Raw genomic sequence first — 17881 nt, forward strand, 5'->3', positions numbered from 1 at the left:
CTCCAGCCTGGGCCACAAGAGCAAGACTCTGTCTCAAAATAATAATAATAATAATAATAAATTAATTATAAATTCTATGGGTAGGTAATGCTATCTGTGAATTCCATTCCAGAATATTTATGGGGCGGTACAAAAGAGACCATTGGGTCTGAGGTGGTAGAAAACCACTGGTCTAGACTACAAGAATTGTCCTTTAGAGTTTGATGAGTTCATGTCATTTTTTTGTTTCTCTCTGATCTCTTTTGTAACCTAAGGTAAATACAGTAATCTCCTGAGCTATTATTACCCATAATTAATATTTGTAACATTAGCAATTGATAGTGGTTTACAGTGTCCAAAAGAAATGTGTAGGTGAATCTCTAAAGGTAACATTTTATTTGGGCAGTAAGAATTGCAGTTCAGGGCATACACATAGACTAGATGGTCTTTGGTGTGTCCAAAGAACACAGAAAAGGGTGCACTTTTTTTTTTTTTTTTTTTTTTTTTGAGATGGAGTCTTGCTCTGTTGCCTTGGCTGGAGTGCAGTTACCTGATCTCAGCTCACTGCAACCTCCACCTCCAGGGTTCAAGCGATTCTCCTGCCTCAGCCTCCTGAGTTGCTGGGAATACAGGCACCTGCCACCATACCCCACTAATTTTTGCATTTTTAGTAGAAATGGGGTTTCACTATATTAGCCGGGCTGGTCTCGAACTCCTGACCTTGTGATCCACCTACCTTGGCCTCCCGAAGTGCTGGGATTACAAGCATGAGCCACCACACCTGGCTTTTTTTTTTTTTTTTTTTTGAGACGGAGTTTCGCTCTTGTTACCCAGGCTGGAGTGCAATGGCACGATCTCGGCTCACCGCAACCTCCGCCTCCTGGGCTCAGGCAATTCTCCTGCCTCAGCCTCCTGAGTAGCTGGGATTACAGGCACGTGCCACCATGCCCAGCTAATTCTTTGTATTTTTAGTAGAGACAGGGTTTCACCATGTTGCCCAGGATGGTCTCGATCTGTCGACCTCGTGATCCACCCGCCTCGGCCTCCCAAAGTGCTGGGATTACAGGCTTGAGCCACCGCGCCTGGCTTTTTTTTTTTTTTTTTAAACTCGAGTTTCGCTCTTGTTGTCCAGGCTAGAGTGCAGTGGCTCACCGCAACCTCCTCTCTTGGGTTCAGGTGATTCTCCTGCCTCAGCCTCCTGAGTGGCTTGGATTACAGGCATGCGCCACCTAGCCTGGCTAATTTTATATTTTTAGTAGAGACAGGGTTTCTCTATGTTGGTTAGGCTGGTCTTGAACTCCCATCCTAGGTTATCTGTCCACCTCGGCCTCCCAAAGTGCTGGGATTACAGGTGTGATTGACTACACTTGGTTCCCTCCCCCGCCCCTCCCCCCCAGCTTTTTTTTTTTTTTTTTTTTTTTGAGGCAGGGTCTTGTTCTGTGCACTTGTAGTGCAGTGGCAGAATCATGGCTTATTACAGCCACAGCCTCCTGCGCTTAAGCAGTTCTCCCACCTCATTTTTTGATTATTATTATTTTTTTAATAGAGGTGGGGTCTCCCTATGTTGCCCAGGCTGGTCTCGAACTCCTTGGCTCAAGTGATCCTCCCTCTTTGGCCTCCCAAAGTTCTGGGATTACTGGTGTGACCCGCCTAGTACATTTTATTAAAAGGAGAAATGTTACATATTCTGAAAGGAAGTTCATTGGCACTAGTAAAGTTCTGGAGAACTGGCTAGCAAGCTCTGATTGGTGAGTGACAGTGGTGGGTAAAATTAGAATCAGGGCAGATTGTTTTAGTAGCTAGTAAATAAAACCAGCATCAGGTTTCAACAGGCAGTTTCAGCAGCTGGGCTTGTAGAAAACTTAATTCTTGGAGCAGGTGCTATGGTGCCCTGAGTGCTTTTTTCCCTTGGCCCTTGACTCTGGGTTGTTATTGTCATACCCAACTAATTCAGTTTCTGTAATCAACTTTGACAAGATTTATGGCTGTGCACAGTCACCCATGTTCTTCCTAGGTACCCCTGGTCTCCACTTCTTGTCTGTTGGGGGAGTTGAGGGGTTCAAATATGGTAAGTAATTTTGAAGTCTTCTCTATCTTATCCCTAGACAGCAGAGTGATTTTCATTTTTTTCAACCTGAACTACAGAGTATGCTCTGAACAGAACTGGATGTATCAGTATTCTACCTACTCGCCTTTTATTTCAGTGGTTCTGTTTCCAAGCAATGATAGGATTTCTCTTTTCTGGTGGGAAATCAATCTAAAAATGTAACATTTCTTTAGCACTAGGGAGCAGAATCTAACTTTAATACTTGCCATCAGAGAGGACGTACTGTTCCAGCCTGTGTCTGTGATAATGGACATCTTAGGAAGTGGATGCTTGACAATTTAAGAAATAAAGCACTAAGCCGGGCGCGGTGGCTCAAGCCTGTAATCCCAGCACTTTGGGAGGCGGAGGCGGGTGGATCACGAGGTCAAGAGATCAAGACCATCCTGGTCAACATGGTGAAACCCCGTCTCTACTAAAAATACAAAAAAATTAGCTGGGCATGGTGGCACATGCCTGTAATCCCAGCTACTCAGGAGGCTGAGGCAGGAGAATTGCCTGAACCCAGGAGGCGGAGGTTGCGGTGAGCCGAGATCGCACCATTGCACTCCAGCCTGGGTAACAAGAGCAAAACTCCGTCTCAAAAAAAAAAAAAAAAAAGAAATAAAGCACTAGAAAGAAAGGGTAAATGTTTGAGGTTACAGACACCCCATTCACCCTGATGTGGTTGCTACACATGGTATGCCTGTATTAAAATACTGTATGTACCCACAAAAATTAAACTAAAAAAGTCCTTGATTTATTTATCTTTTGTGTGTCATAAGCCTGTTGTAAAGTGTTTTGAGGCTCTTGGATTGATATAAAATATTCTCTTGGTGTGGCGTAAAGTGTTGGAAGATTTTTTTTTTAATCAGGAAGTGTAATGATAGTATGTGGACAGGGTGCATCTCTGTTTAAAAAGGTGATAGCTTGGCTTCATTTTTTGAAAGCCTGTCTTGAATCAGAGCAGAATTATAATTGTGTCAACACAAAAGCAGTCAAGATGAATATTAAATTCAGCTTATTAGAGAAACAAACCAGTCTACAGCAAGATGCTTATCTTCTGCACTGTTTTTCTCATGGGAAAACCACCTCACTGGGTCAGCTCTTTAGATGTGATAGCACTGAGCACTGCGGGACAGCTAAGAGTTCTCTTCTCATGATGAACATTTAGTTGTGCAACCTTGCCAAACACTAAACATTCTTGAAACAAACAGGGTACTAAGATCAACATTTATTAGAAACTCCCCAGAGACCTGGCCTTTTCCAGTAGCTTGTATCCAAAGATCCAGTAAGAAAGAAGCTTACTATGGAAGTCTGGGAGTCTGTTGAGGACCCTTTGCCTTTGTGTAGTGTTGCCAGATTCAGCAAAGAAAAATACCAAATACGTAGTGAACTTTGGATTTCAGATAAAAAGCAAATCAGCTTTTTTTTCTTTTTAAGTTTTTTTCTTTTTTAGACACAGTTTCGCCACGTTGGCCAGGCTGGTTTCCAACTCCTGACCTCAGGTGTTCCACCTGCCTCGGCCTCCCAGAGTGCTGGGATCACAGGGGTGAGCTACCACGCTGGGCTCATTTTTTATTTTATTTTTTTATTTTTTATTTTTTTGAGAATAAATATGAGATATGCATCGGGGCATACTTACTTGAAAATTACTATTTTTCTGAAATACAAGTTTAACTGAGCATCTTTAATTTTATCTGGCAATTCTGCTGGGGACATAGGACAGAATGAATCTCGATAACTAGGTTTTCTGAGCACATCCTGTTTCCATAAAGGCCATGGGTCAGGATGATGATTTTGCCAGCAACATGTGTATTGGTGGGCAGAAGGAGGAAGGAACCTGAGCAGTCCAGACGCTTCCAAGAGAAACATTTTTCGACACTTCTCCCTGTATTCTCATCCTCACCAGTGTTTTTCTCTTTAGACATAGTTCAAAATTACAGGGTTTGGATACAGTTTCTTAATATGTTAATCTAGAATCTCAGTGGAATCTATATAGATTGTTACAGTTTACCTCTTAGAGATTTGTTGTTATCAATGGACACCCATTCAGCGAGGATTTTTCATTATTTTTTGAGGCTGTTTTGTTTCCTGAGAAGCCTGCTGGAAATGTCCCAGAAAATATTGATCTTTAGTGTTAGTCTTTGATCTGTAAAGGGCAGCATCTGCTTTGCAACTACTGGCACCATTCCTAACTCTCTTTTCATTTGCCTTCAGCTAACCGCAACAGTGATAAAGAGCTCTTCGTGACTTCTTATTTTTTTACCACTGTTTTAAAAAGTGTAAATTTAGGACAGAGATGCAAACCATGATATTTGTGTTTTGCATTGTTCTCTCATTTATCATTATTATAAATACATTAGTTGAGCTCTTACACTTTTTCACTGAAATCACATAATGTTTGAAAAATAAATTTTTCTGTTTCTAGTTCCACCTCCCCCATGTTACTCCTCTAAGGAATACCAATACTATTTCATAAATTTCATTTCATTATGAAATTAATTTCACTAAAATTTCAGGTTTCACTGTTCTATAAAGCAAAATCTATTTTGTTAACGAGACTCTAGAAATGGTTTATTAGATGTAAAACTTGTTTATATACATTTGCATAGATTGTTTATATAAGCAAACAAACAGTTGGCCCGATGCAGTAGCTCACGCCTGAAATCCCAGCACTTTGGGATGCCGAGGCAGGTGGATCACCTGAGATTGGGAGTTTGAGACCAGCTTGGTCAACATGGGCCCATCTCTACTAAAAATACAAAATTAGCCGGGTGTGGTGACACATGCCTGTAATCCCAGCTACTCGGGAGGCAAGAGAATCACTTGAATCCGGGAGGCAGAGGTTGTGGTGAGCCAAGGTTGCCCCATTGCACTCCAGCCTGGGCAACAAGAGCGAAACTCCGTCTCAAAAAACAAAACAAAACAAATTGTCTGGAACTATTTTTCTTTTTTTTTTTTTCTTCTCTCGAGACAGAGTTTCACTCTTGTTACCCAGGCTGGAGTGCAATGGCGCGATCTCGGCTCACCGCAACCTCCGCCTCCTGGGTTCAAGCAATTCTCCTGCCTCAGCCTCCTGAGTAGCTAGGATTACAGGCGTGCACCACCATGCCCAGCTAATTTTTTTTTTGTATTTTTAGTAGGGACGGGGTTTTACCATGTTGACCAGGATGGTCTCGATCTGTCGACCTCGTGATCCACCCGCCTCGGCCTCCCAAAGTGCTGGGATTACAGGCTTGAGCCACTGTGCCCGGCCTTTGGAACTATTTTTCTAACATCTAGTAACGTGCCTGAGGATTTATTTCACCTTCTTACACACAAAGTGTTTAACTATATATATATATATACACATATATATATATTTTTTTATTTTTTATTTTTATTTATTTATTTATTTTTATTTTTTTTTTTGAGACGGAGTTTCGCTCTTGTTACCCAGGCTGGAGTGCAATGGCGCGATCTCGGCTCACCGCAACCTCCGCCTCCTGGGCTCAGGCAATTCTCCTGCCTCAGCCTCCTGAGTAGCTGGGATTACAGGCACGCGCCACCATGCCCAGCTAATTTTTTGTATTTTTAGTAGAGATGGGGTTTCACCACGTTGACCAGGATGGTCTCGATCTCTTGACCTTGTGATCCGCCCGCCTCAGCCTCCCAATAACATTAATATTTAATTGTTAGTAAACACAAGATCTATTGATATGTTGCCATACTAATAAAGGAGTCCAGGCACAGGGCTGAAGCCTGTAATCCCAGTATTGTGGGAGGCCTAGGCAGAAGGATCACTTGGGCCAGGAGTTTGAGATCAGCCTGGTCAACATAGTGAGACCCCATCTCTACCAAAAATGTAAATTAAAAAAAAGGAGATAACCTGGAAGTGATCTTTTTAATTTCCTCCAGAGAAACACCTCTGTTTTAAACCATAAAACTTTATTTAAAATGTTACAGGTTTTACAAATGTTTTATTTTCAGTGGCACTGCTTTTTCTCTGCTACTTTTTGTTTTTGTAGGTATTTTTATGCAGGATCCTGTTTGATGCCTGTGGTAGGACAAAAGTACCACTGCTTTTTCTTTTTTTTTTCTTCACCAAACTTCTGCTCATTCATCCTAAAGACCCAGCTCAGATTCTACATCTTTTCAGAATATACTCAAGATCAGGGACTTGTTCTGTGCTATGGATCCTTTTGGCAGGCACAAAATGATACTTTTAAAAGCAGAAATAAAATACAAAGGAAATCAGTTACATTAAATATAATAATCAAAACATTTTTTAGCGCCGGGCGCGGTGGCTCAAGCCTGTAATCCCAGCACTTTGGGAGGCCGAGACGGGTGGATCACGAGGTCGAGAGATCGAGACCATCCTGGTCAACATGGTGAAACCCCGTCTCTACTAAAAGTGCAAAAAATTAGCTGGGCATGGTGGCACGTGCCTGTAATCCCAGCTACTCAGGAGGCTGAGGGAGGAGAATTGCCTGAGCCCAGGAGGCGGAGGTTGCAGTGAGCCGAGATCGCGCCATTGCACTCCAGCCTGGGTAACAAGAGCGAAACTCCGTCTCAAAAAAAAACATTTTTTAATTGATATATACATAGAATGTGCATGGGAAAAATTGATACCCTAATATGTCTTTATTAAGTAACATTAAATGATCTACCAGTGTGTCTAATAACTACTAAATTTTGGAACAATGATGAGAATAAGTGATCATTTAAATACCTGGAACAAGTGTAAAGCAATAGCAAAATATCTTTGGTTTCCATTGGTGACAGAATGCTATAAATCTTCCTCTAGTTTGTGGCCTGAATTTATGAGTAAAGATAATGTTGAATTTTGATAAGAGGTTATGAAAATAACAATCCACTTTCCCCATCTGTCTTAGTTAGCTATTGCTGCATACTGCATCTCTTGGAAGTATTTCATTACAAATTTAAAAATGATCATTTTGTTCCTCCCCACTTTGAAATCTGTGACTTGAAGGAGTTCAGGTGTGGTGGTCTCGCTGTGTTGATGTGGCCTGTGTGAATCCGGATGGCAGGTTCTGTGGTGCGGAAGGCTAAGATCTTTCACCTAGGCCAGGCCACACTGTCCTTTGAGCCCACATTAGCATGCCTTCCCCTGAACTTAGCCTTCTCACGTTCATGGAGGTGAGACTGCTGGACTTGGGTGGCTAGGTGGACACATCTCAGCTTGCTCAACGTGGTATCCATTTTTTGGTGGTATATTGTCACCAAAGGTGGCTGCCAGTAATGCTTCCCATCCTTATTCATGCATGCTGCTTCTCCCATGAAGAGGTGGAGTCTATTTCCTTTTTCTCTGGGTCTAGGCTGGCCCTAGCCTCTGCTCTGGTAAGTAAGTGCAGTGATGTTGTGCCAGTAGTTCTTGGATTAGCCTTTCAGAGACCTTGCAGTTTGTTTTCACTCTCTTAGAAGCCAGTCACCACCTGAGAAGTCTAACCCTGTTGGGAACACGGGTCCATGCAGACTCTAGCCATTCCAGCTACCTCCATCCAGGTGCCGATAATTGGAGTTGAGCCATCTTGGATGGTTCAGCCTCAGCTTGCTCCCAACTGAATGCAGTCATGTGGGTGACTCCAGCCGACACCACATGAATCAGAACAATTCAGCTCAGCCAAACCTACCCACAGAACTATAAGAAATGTCACCTTAGGCCGGGCGCGGTGGCTCAAGCCTGTAATCCCAGCACTTTGGGAGGCCGAGGCGGGCGGATCACGAAGTCAAGAGTTCAAGACCAGCCTTACCAACATGATAAAACCCCATGTCTACTAAAAATACAAAAATTAGTGGGACGTGATGGCACACGCCTGCATTCCCAGATACTCAGGAGGTTGAGGCAGGAGAATTGCTTGAACCTGGGAGGTAGAGGTTGCAGTGAGCTGATAGGCCATTGCACTGTAGCCTGGGCGACAGAGTAAGACTCCATCTCCAAAAAAATAAGGAAATAGCATCTTAATGTTTTAAGTCACGGTCCCTTGGGGAGTTTTTATGCAGCAGTAGATAATGGAAAGAGGTAACAACTTTATACATGAGATTTATGTAACCTTATCTTGTATTTATAACTATGCTTTCTGATAGTAAATTACTCATATGACAAAATTACGTCATTATTGATGGTATCGATATGGTCAAGAGCTTGTCTGAACAAGTTTGAGAGCCATTGGTTAGGTTTAGAGAGTATGGCATTTGAGTTATCTTAGTATTTCAAAATATGTGCGATTTTGTTGCTTTGTTTTTGAGGCGGGGTCTCATTGTGTCGCCCAGACTGGAGTGGCAATCTTAGCTCACTAGAGTTTTCAACTTCTAGACTCAAGTGATCTTCTTGCCTCAGCCTCCTGAGTAGCTGGGACTACAGGTGCACACCACCATGTCTGGCTAATGTGTAATTTTTTTTTTTTTTTTGGTAGAGACAAGGTCTCGCTATGTTGCCCAGGCTGGTCTCACACTGCTGGCCTCAAGAGATCCTTCAGACTTGGCTTCCTGAAGTGAGCTGCCACACCTGGCCAGTTTATTTTTAGCAGTATTATATCAGATGCAATAACTGTACATAAAGGGCAGTTAGTGTTTGTGCCAGGCAATATAGTAGATGGTTTATTTAATCCTTATAAATAAGCTCATTTGAGAGGGCTTTAAAGCTGAGGTAATTTAGGCTGAGATATAAATTCAGCTGCCTGAGGTCACATAGCTAGTAAGTAATGCAGCCAGGAATTGAACTCTGGTTTGTGTTTGTGTGCCTCTATCCCTGTTCCCCCATTCCCACCCCTGTGTTTTTTTTCTTTTTGAGACTATGTCTTGCTCTATCACCCAGGCTGGAGGGCAGTGGCAAAATCTCAGTTAACTGCAACCTCTGCCTCCTGGGTTCAAGCAATTCTCTGCTTTAGCCTCCCAAGTGGCTGGGATTATAGGCGCCTGCCACCACACCTGACGGGTTTTTGGTAATTGTAGTAGGGACGCAGTTTCACCATCTTGGCCAGTCTAGTCTTGAACTCCGGACCTCGTTATCTACCTACCTCAGCCTCCCAAAGTGCTAGGATTACAGGTGTGATGCACTGTGCCTGGCCCACCCCGGTTTTAGGGACATATGTGTTAACTAAGATTTTTTTTTTTTTTCTTTAAGGAGAAAACAAGTTTTAAGAGAGTAAAGGGGCTGGGTGCGGTGGCTCATGCCTATAATTCCAGCACTTTGAGAGGCCAAGGCAGGTGGATAACCTGAGGTCAAGAGTTCAAGATCAGCCTGGGCCAAAATGGTGCAACCCCGTCTCTACTAAAAATACAAAAACTAGCCAGGCATGGTGTTGCATGCCTGTACTCCCAGCTACTTGGGAGGTTGAGGCAGGAGAATTGCTTGAACCCAGGAGGCGGAGGTTGCAGTGAGCTGAGATCAAAACACTGCACTCCAGCCTCAGCAACAGAGTGAGACTCCATCTCCAAAAATAATAATAATAATAATAATAAAGGAGCCAGGCGCGGTGGCTCAAGCCTGTAATCCCAGCACTTTGGGAGGCCGAGGCGGGTGGATCACCAGGTCAAGAGATCGAGACCATCCTGGTCAACATGGTGAAACCCTGTCTCTACTAAAAATACAAAAAATTAGCTGGGCATGGTGGCGCGTGCCTGTAATCCCAGCTACTCGAGAGGCTGAGGCAGGAGAATTGCCTGAACCCAGGAGGCAGAGGTTGCGGTGAGCCGAGATCGCGCCATTGCACTCCAGCCTGGGTAACAAGAGTGAAACTCCGCCTCAAAAAAAAAAAAATAATAATAATAAAGGAATAACTGATGGCTACTCCATAGGCAGAACAGTCTGGAGGGCTGCTGGTTGCCCATTTTTATGGTTATTTCTTGATTACATGCTGAACAAGGGGTGGATTATTCATGCCTCCCTAAAACCTTTAAACCTATCTAGGGTAATCTGACATTGCCATGGCATTTGTAAACTCTCATGGCACTGGTGAGAGTGTAGCAGTGAGGATGAACCCGAGGCCACTCTTGTTGCCATCTTGGTTCGGGTGGGTTTTAGCCGACTTCTTTACTGCATGTTGTTTTATTAGCAAGGTCTTTAATGACCCGTATCTTGTACCGACCCCCTATCTCATCCTGAGACTTAGAATGGGTAACCATCTGGAATGCAGCCTGGTATGTCTCAGCCTTGTTTTCTCCAGCCCCTATTCAAGATGGAGTTGCTCTGATTCAAACGTCTCTGACGTATTTCCCCCATTCCTTTTACAAGCGAACCCTTAATCCTAAGGGTTGCAGAGGGACGAAGATCCATCTTTTGTAACTTCTTTATGCTGAACAGGGGTGATGATATTCCTTCTTAACTGTTGGGTCTCTTGCATTCAGGGTAAAGAGGAGCTCAGTTAGAAAGCGTTGGTATGGTGAAGGCCATTCTTAACTCTTGAGTTCTGACTAAAGGTAATATCTGGAAGATTCATAAGTATTCAGTTTATTATTATTTTTTTGAGACAGAGTCTTGTTCTGTCGCCAGGCGCCAGGCTGGAGTGCAGTGGCGCGATCTCCACTTACTGCAACTTCTGCCTCCAGGGTTCAAGCAAGTCTCCTGCCTCAGCCTCCGAAGTAGCTGGGACTACAGATGCGCGCCACCACGCCCAGCTAATTTTTTATATTTTTGTAGAGACAGGGTTTCACTATGTTGGCCAGGTATTCAGTTTAAGAAAACATTTAGTAAGCTTCTCCTGCATTGCTACACAAAGAGTATAATTACAGCAATATATTACATAACAGTAAACGAAGTAAAAGTATCCCAAGTAAACCAAATTAGCAGGTTTTCCATGAACTAGGCAATTGTTAAAATCAAGCTAATAAGGAGTCGCTAGCCAATTCCAATATGTGCCCAGAATTAGAATATTGATCCAGATTTTAACATTAGTCATCTCTCTTGTTTCTTCTGAGCCAGAGATCACTGGTTGGTTCGAAGGAATAAGTGAGATAATTCTCTTGTGTTCCATAGGCCTGTGCAACACAGTTCAGGAACTGTGTAGACGAGGAATGAGGCCAGTTTTCCCAAAGGGCTTTTATTGGCGCTATAAGTTAAGTTTAATTCCCGAAAGGAACGCACGCCATTCCAGTTAAAGTCTTGGCAGAATCGCCAGTTTCTCCACTTGTGTCCTCAAGTCAGCCAATCAGGGCTGCAGTCTGTTTCCTTTGTGTGGTGGGGTGGATCTCCTCAGTATCATCCTTTCTGTGGTTTGCCAGAAGTATTTACTTGGAAGGGGTCCTGATCCAGACTCCAGGAGAGGGTACTTGGATCTTGCAAAGGAAAGAATTTGAGGGGGCCAGGCGCGGTGGCTCACGCCTCTAATCTCAGCAATTTGGGAGGCCAAGGCAGTGGATCACCTGAGGTTGGGAGTTTGAGACCAGCCTGGCCAGCACGGTGAAACCCTGTCGCTACTAAAAATAGACAGATTAGCCAAGCATGGTGGCAGGTGCCTGTAATCCCAGCTGCTCAGGAAGCTGACTCAGGAGAATCGCTTGAACCCTGGAGGCAGAGGTTGCAGTGAGCTGAGATAGCGCTATTGCCCTCCAGCCTGGGCAACAGAGCGAAACTCTGTCTCAAAAAAAAAGCGAGGAGAATTCTTAGAGTAAAGTGAAAGCAAGTTTATTATGAAAGTAAAGGAATAAAGAACGGCTATTCCATAGAGCAGCCAGTTAACTAGGATATTAATTTAAGAGATATTAAAATTGTTAATATATTTGTTTAATTTACAGAAACAAATCACTGATTTGTGTGTATAAGCCATGAGAGAAATATGGGACTTAATTTTGCTACAAAAGAGAATTTAATTTCCTGTATAATCAGTTTCTCCCTATTCCACTGAATTAATTTCATGAGCATACAAGGTAGATGTTTTCTCTTGTCTTAAACAATCTCCCTCCTTTGACCCTTGTGCCCCTTTGGCTATTTCCCCGCACCTTTTCCGCTTTCCAGTAAAACTCTCTAGGACAAGGGTAGGCTGTGCTCACTGTCCTCCAAGTCTTTGGGATTCACCCACACTGGGCTTTGCCCTATTGCCCGACCCAGACTCCTGGTGGGAAAGGTTATGTTCATGTTGCTGGATTCAGTGGCCTCAGCCGTTACCTTACCTGACCTGGTTTTAGCATTGGACATGGTTGTAGACTTTCTTCATTGGCTTCCAGGACACTACACTCTCCAAGTTTCTTTCTCTTTTCTTTTCTCTCTTCCTCGATTCGCCACTTTCCCCTCCCCTTCCTCCCTCCCTCCCTCCCTCTCTCCTTCCTTCCTTCCCTCTCTCCCTCCTTCCCCCCCTCTCTCCCTCCCTCCCTCCCTCCCTCCCTCCCTTCCTTCCTTCCTTTTACTTGCTCTCTCTCTTTCTCTTTCTTCCTTTTTTTGAGATACAGTTTCCCTCCGTCACTCAGCTAGAGTGCAATGGTGTGATCTCAGCTCATTGCAGCCTTCACCTCCCGGGCTCAAGTGATTTTCGTGCCTCATACTCTCAAGTAGCTGGAATTACAGGTGCCTGAAACCATGCCTGGCTGTATTTTTAATAGAGACAGGGTTTCACCATGTTGGTCATGCTGGTCTCCAACTCCTGACTGTAGGTGATCCCCACCGCCTCAGCCTCCCAAAGTGCTGGGATTATAGGCATGAGCCACTGCACCTGGGCCACACTCTCCAAGTTTCTAACTCCCTCCTGCCACTTCTTCCCAGGCAAAGAGTTCTAACTCTTTGGGATCACAAATTCCTTTTAGAGTCTGGTCATCACTGTGACCCCACATCCCAGCAAAAACTGTATATATGTTTATGTTAACACAATTTATTACAAATAGTAGTTTTCATCCTTTGAAATTATGATGACTTTTTTGTGTGTGTGTGTGATGGACTTTTGCTCTTATTGCCCAGGCTGGTGTAAAATGGTGCAGTCTCGGCTCACTGCAACCTCCACCTCCCAGGTTCAAGTGATTCTCCTTCCTCAGTCTCCAGAGTAGCTGGGATTATAGGCATGCACCACATCTGGCTAGTTTTGTATTTTATAGTAGAGACAAGGTTTCTCTATGTTGGTCATGCTGGTCTTTTTTTTTTTTTTTTTTTTTTTTTTTGAGACAAGGAGTTTCACTCTTGTTACCCAGGCTGGAGTGCAATGGCACAATCTCGGCTCACTGCAACCTCTGCCTCCTGGGTTCAGGCAATTCTCCTGCCTCAGCCTCCTGAGTAGCTGGGATTACAGGCACGAGCCACCATGCCCAGCTAATTTTTTGTATTTTTAGTGGAGACGGGGTTTCACCATGTTGACCAGGATGGTCTCGATCTCTTGACCTCGTGATCCACCCGCCTCAGCCTCCCAGAGTGCTGGGATTACAGGCTTGAGCCACCGCGCCCGGCTGGTCATGCTGGTCTTGAACTCCTGACCTCAGGTGATCCGCCTGCCTCGGCCTCCCAAAGTGCTGGGATTATAGGCATGAGCCATTGTGCCTGGCCAAAATTATGGTGACGTCTAAGAAGGTCTCATTTTTTTAAGAGTTAATGACTGTCACCTGGGCAACATAGCAAGATGTTGTCTCTTAAAAAAATACAGAAAATGTTAGCTGAACATGGTTGCTTATACCTGTAGTCTTAGCTACTTGGGATGCTGAAGAGGGAGCATTGCCTGAGCCTCAGAAGTTGGAGGCTGCAGTTAGTTATGATTGTGTCACTGCACTCACCTGGGTGACAGAGACCCCTTTTCTTTAAAGTAGGCTGGGCATGGTGGCTCATGCTTGTAATCACAGCACTTTGGGAGGCCAAGGTGGGAGGATCACTTACGGTCAGAAGTTCAAGATCATCCTGGCCAACATGGTGAAACCCTGTCTCTACTAAAGATATAAAAATTAGCCTGGGTGTAGTGGCACATGCCTGTAGTTTCAGCTAATTGGGAGGCTGAGGTGGGAGAAATACTTGAACTCAGGAAGCAGAGGTTGCAGTGAGTCAGGATTAAGCCACTGCACTCCAGCCTGGGCAACAGAGGGAGATTTTGTCTCAAAAAAAAAAAAATTAATGATGGTAAGCCAAAATAGTGTTTATAATACAATTTTGAGCAATTTATAGAGTTCACTGTTTCTTTTCTTTTCTTTTTTTTTTTTTTTGAGACGGAGTTTCGCTCTTGTTACCCAGGCTGGAGTGCAATGGTGCGATCTTGGCTCACCGCAACCTCCGCCTCCTGGGTTCAGGCAATTCTCCTGCCTCAGCTTCCTGAGTACCTGGGATTACAGGCACGCACCACCATGCCCAGCTAATTTTTTTTTGTATTTTTAGTAGAGACAGGGTTTCACCATGTTGACCAGCATGGTCTCGATCTCTTGACCTCGTGATCCACCCGCCTCGGCCTCCCAAAGTGCTGGGATTACAGGCTTGAGCCACCGCGCCCGGCCTCTTTTTTTTTTTTTTTTTGAGATGGAGTTTCACTCTTGTTACTCAGGCTGGAGTGCAATGGCGCGATCTTGGCTCACTGCAACCTCCGTCTCCTGGGTTCAGGCAGTTCTCCTGCCTCAGCCTCCTGAGTAGCTGGGATTACAGGCACGCGCCACCATGCCCAGCTAATTTTTTGTATTTTTAGTAGAGACAGGGTTTCACCATGTTGACCAAGATGGTCTCGATCTCTTGACCTTGTGATCCACCCGCCTCGGCCTCCCAAAGTGCTGGGATTACAGGCGTGAGCCACCACGCCCGGCCACTGTTTCTTTTTTTTAAGTGAGAAGGTCTTGCTCTGTTACCAAAATAAAAATAAATAAATAAAAAATTTTGTATGTAATTCACCTACAATTTTTTTTTTTTTTAAAAGATGGAATGTTGCTCTGCTGCCCAGTCTGGAGTGCAGTGGCACAATCTCCGCTCACTGCAGCTTCTACCTCCCAGGTTCAAGTGATAAGCGATTCTCCTGATAGCCTCCCTAGTATCCGGGACTACAGGCGTGCATACATCACCATGCCGGGCTAATTTTGTATTTTAATAGAAAATTTTTGTATTTTTATTTTTTATGTTTTTTATTTTTATTTTTATTTTTATTTATTTTTTTTTTGAGACGGAGTTTCGCTCTTGTTACCCAGGTTGGAGTGCAATGGCGCGATCTCGGCTCACTGCAACCTCCATCTCCTGGGTTCAGGCAATTCTCCTGCCTCAGCCTCCTGAGTAGCTGGGATTACAGGCACGCACCACTATGCCCAGCTAATTTTTTGTGTTTTTAGTAGAGACGGGGTTTCACCATGTTGACCAGGATGGTCTCGATCTCTTGACCTCGTGATCCACCCGCCTCGGCCTCCCAAAGTGCTGGGATTACAGGCTTGAGCCACCGCGCCCAGCCAAATTTTTGCATTTTTAATAGAAAAATAAAAATTCTATTATTTAATAGGAAAATAAAAATTCACGGAGGTGGCTGTGCCTGGCCACCCCCATGGATTTAATACTTCTGTTTTTTTTTGAATGTGAATTGTCAGTTTCTTATTACTTGTTTGTTTATAGGCATTTAACATGCTTGCATAAGCTCATAACCCTTTATGGTGAATCATACTGATTATATATTAGTATATTAGATTCTCTTTTATGCTAATTTTGATTTTTTAGCATATAGAAATTTTCGAAGACCTCCAGACCATTGCATTTATGGCCTTTCTTGGTGGGTAATATTTTCTGTGTATCATTGCTCTTCTTTTCCAGGCACCCAACAGGAGGATCATTTATTCGTCCGAAAAAGGTAAATTTTGGAACAGACTTTCTTACTGCAGTTAAGAACCGCTATGTGTTAGAAGATGAACTGGAGGAAGATGGAAAAGAACAAATTGTTACAATTGGAAATAAACCTGTGGAGACTATTGGTTTTGACTCTATTATGAAACAGCAAAGGTAAGTGGAATTTATAATGGCAGAGCTGACTTTATGGTTTTATTAAGGTTCAGAATTGAAATTCCGTGGCTGTGTGTGGATGCTAAAGACTTTGCTTCTAAACCGGTTTATGCTTTCCACAGAAACTGAACCAAAATCTGAGGAATCCAAGGATTATTTAGGGAAATAAAAATTTTTATTTTAGCACAAAATTGGTATATTTTTCCAGTTTGCAATTGAAACATTTATTGGTCCATTGTTGTTAATTCACATCATATCATCTTGTGTTGTCTAATTAAGTAACTAAGGCTGACATTTGTGTTCTTTTCTATTTCATGGTGATGGTAAGTTGGGAGTGGAAACAGCAGTCTGAATTGTTCCCTGTGCCTTGGAGCGTACTGGTGGCATCCTTTTTTTTTTTTTTTTTTGGTCGAGACACAGTTTTCCTGGTGTTGCCCAGGCTGGAGTGCAGTGGCACGATCTCGGCTCACCATAACCTTCGCCTACTGGGTTCAGGAGATTCTCCTGCCTCAGCCTCTCCAGTAGCTGGGATTATAGGCATGCACCACCATATCCGGCTAAATTTTTTTTTTTTTTTTTTTTTTTTGAGACGGAGTTTCACTCTTGTTACCCAGGCTGGAGTGCAATGGCGCGATCTCGGCTCAACGCAACCTCTGCCTCCTGGGTTCAGGCAATTTTCCTACCTCAGCCTCCTGAGTATCTGGGATTACAGGCACGTGCCACCATGCCCAGCTAATTTTTTTTGTATTTTTAGTAGAGACGGGGTTTGACCATGTTGATCAGGATGGTCTCGATCTCTTGACCTTGTGATCCACCTGCCTCGGCCTCCCAAAGTGCTGGGATTACAGGTTTGAGCCACCGAGCCCGGCCAAATTTTTATTTTTAGTAGAGACAGGGTTTCTCCACGTTGGTCAGTCTGGTCTCGAACTCCCAACTCAGGTGATCCACCCACCTTGACCTCCCAAAGTGCTGGCATTATAGGTGTGAGCCACCATGCCCAGCGGTGCCATCTATTAATAGTAGGGAGTAGTTTCTGCCTCTGGCTGCACAACTTCGTCACCTGGGGAGCTGTGAAACATGCAGCATCCTTTGTCCCATTCCAGATCTGCTGATTCAGAATTTTTGGGATATGGGCTCTAAATAATGCATTTTATTTTATTTTATTGAATTTTTCTTTTTCTTTTTCTTTTTTTTTTTTTGAGATGGAGTCTCACTCTGTAGCCCAGGCAGAAGTGCAGTGGCGCGATCTCCGCTCACTGCATTCTCTGCCTCCAGGGTCCCAGTTCAAGCAGTTCTCCAACCTCAAGCCTCCCAAGTAGCCGGGATTACAGGCATGAGCCACCATGCCCAGGTAATTTTTGTATTTTTTAGTAGAGATGGGGTTTCACCATGTTGGCCAGTCTGGTCTTGAACTCCTGACCTCTTGATCCTCCCGCGTTGGCCTCCCAAAGTGCTGGGATTACAGGCATGAGCCACCGAGCCTGGCCTATTTTTATTTTTATACAGACAGGATCTTGCTCTATTGCCCAGGCTGGTCTTGAACTCTTGGGCTCAAGTGATCCTCCCACCTTGGCTTCCCAAAGCACTGGGATTACAGGTGTGAGTCACTGCACCCGGCCTTAAAATAGTGCATTTTAAAACTGCTGCATGAGAACATTCTCTTTTCTCTGAAACTGTATATTGTGACATTGTACAAGGAGGCTTACCAGTCATTCTGTGAACTGCTTGAATCAAAGAGAGAGGAAGTTAATATTTACACAAAACCAGTCTGGCTGCGCAAGAACTGGCCAGGCCTTGCAGCTTACTGTGGTGACTTGGGTGAGGTAGCTGGGTGAGGACCCCTGGTGGCCACTGTGAGAATTAATTTATGGTCTTTTTTTTTTTTTTTTTTTTTTTGAGACGGAGTTTCGCTGTTGTTACCCAGGCTGGAGTGCAATGGCAGGATCTTGGCTCAC

General features: G+C 43.9%; 1 protein-coding gene across 3 annotated transcripts in view; it reads left to right on the plus strand.

Moving 5' to 3' along the window:
* The window catches only part of TBCE (tubulin folding cofactor E), a 73258-nt gene that overhangs the window by 21323 nt on the left and 34054 nt on the right, over positions 1-17881 (plus strand). For all 3 annotated transcript variants that reach the window (XM_039464299.2, XM_074385340.1, XM_039464300.2), the window contains exon 4: positions 15741-15926. In XM_039464299.2, coding sequence (XP_039320233.2) covers positions 15741-15926 — 186 coding nt within the window. The remainder of the gene's footprint in view (positions 1-15740; positions 15927-17881) is intronic.

This window comes from Saimiri boliviensis, chromosome 14, assembly GCF_048565385.1.
Source record: "Saimiri boliviensis isolate mSaiBol1 chromosome 14, mSaiBol1.pri, whole genome shotgun sequence".
NCBI classification, from domain to species: Eukaryota; Metazoa; Chordata; class Mammalia; order Primates; family Cebidae; genus Saimiri; species Saimiri boliviensis.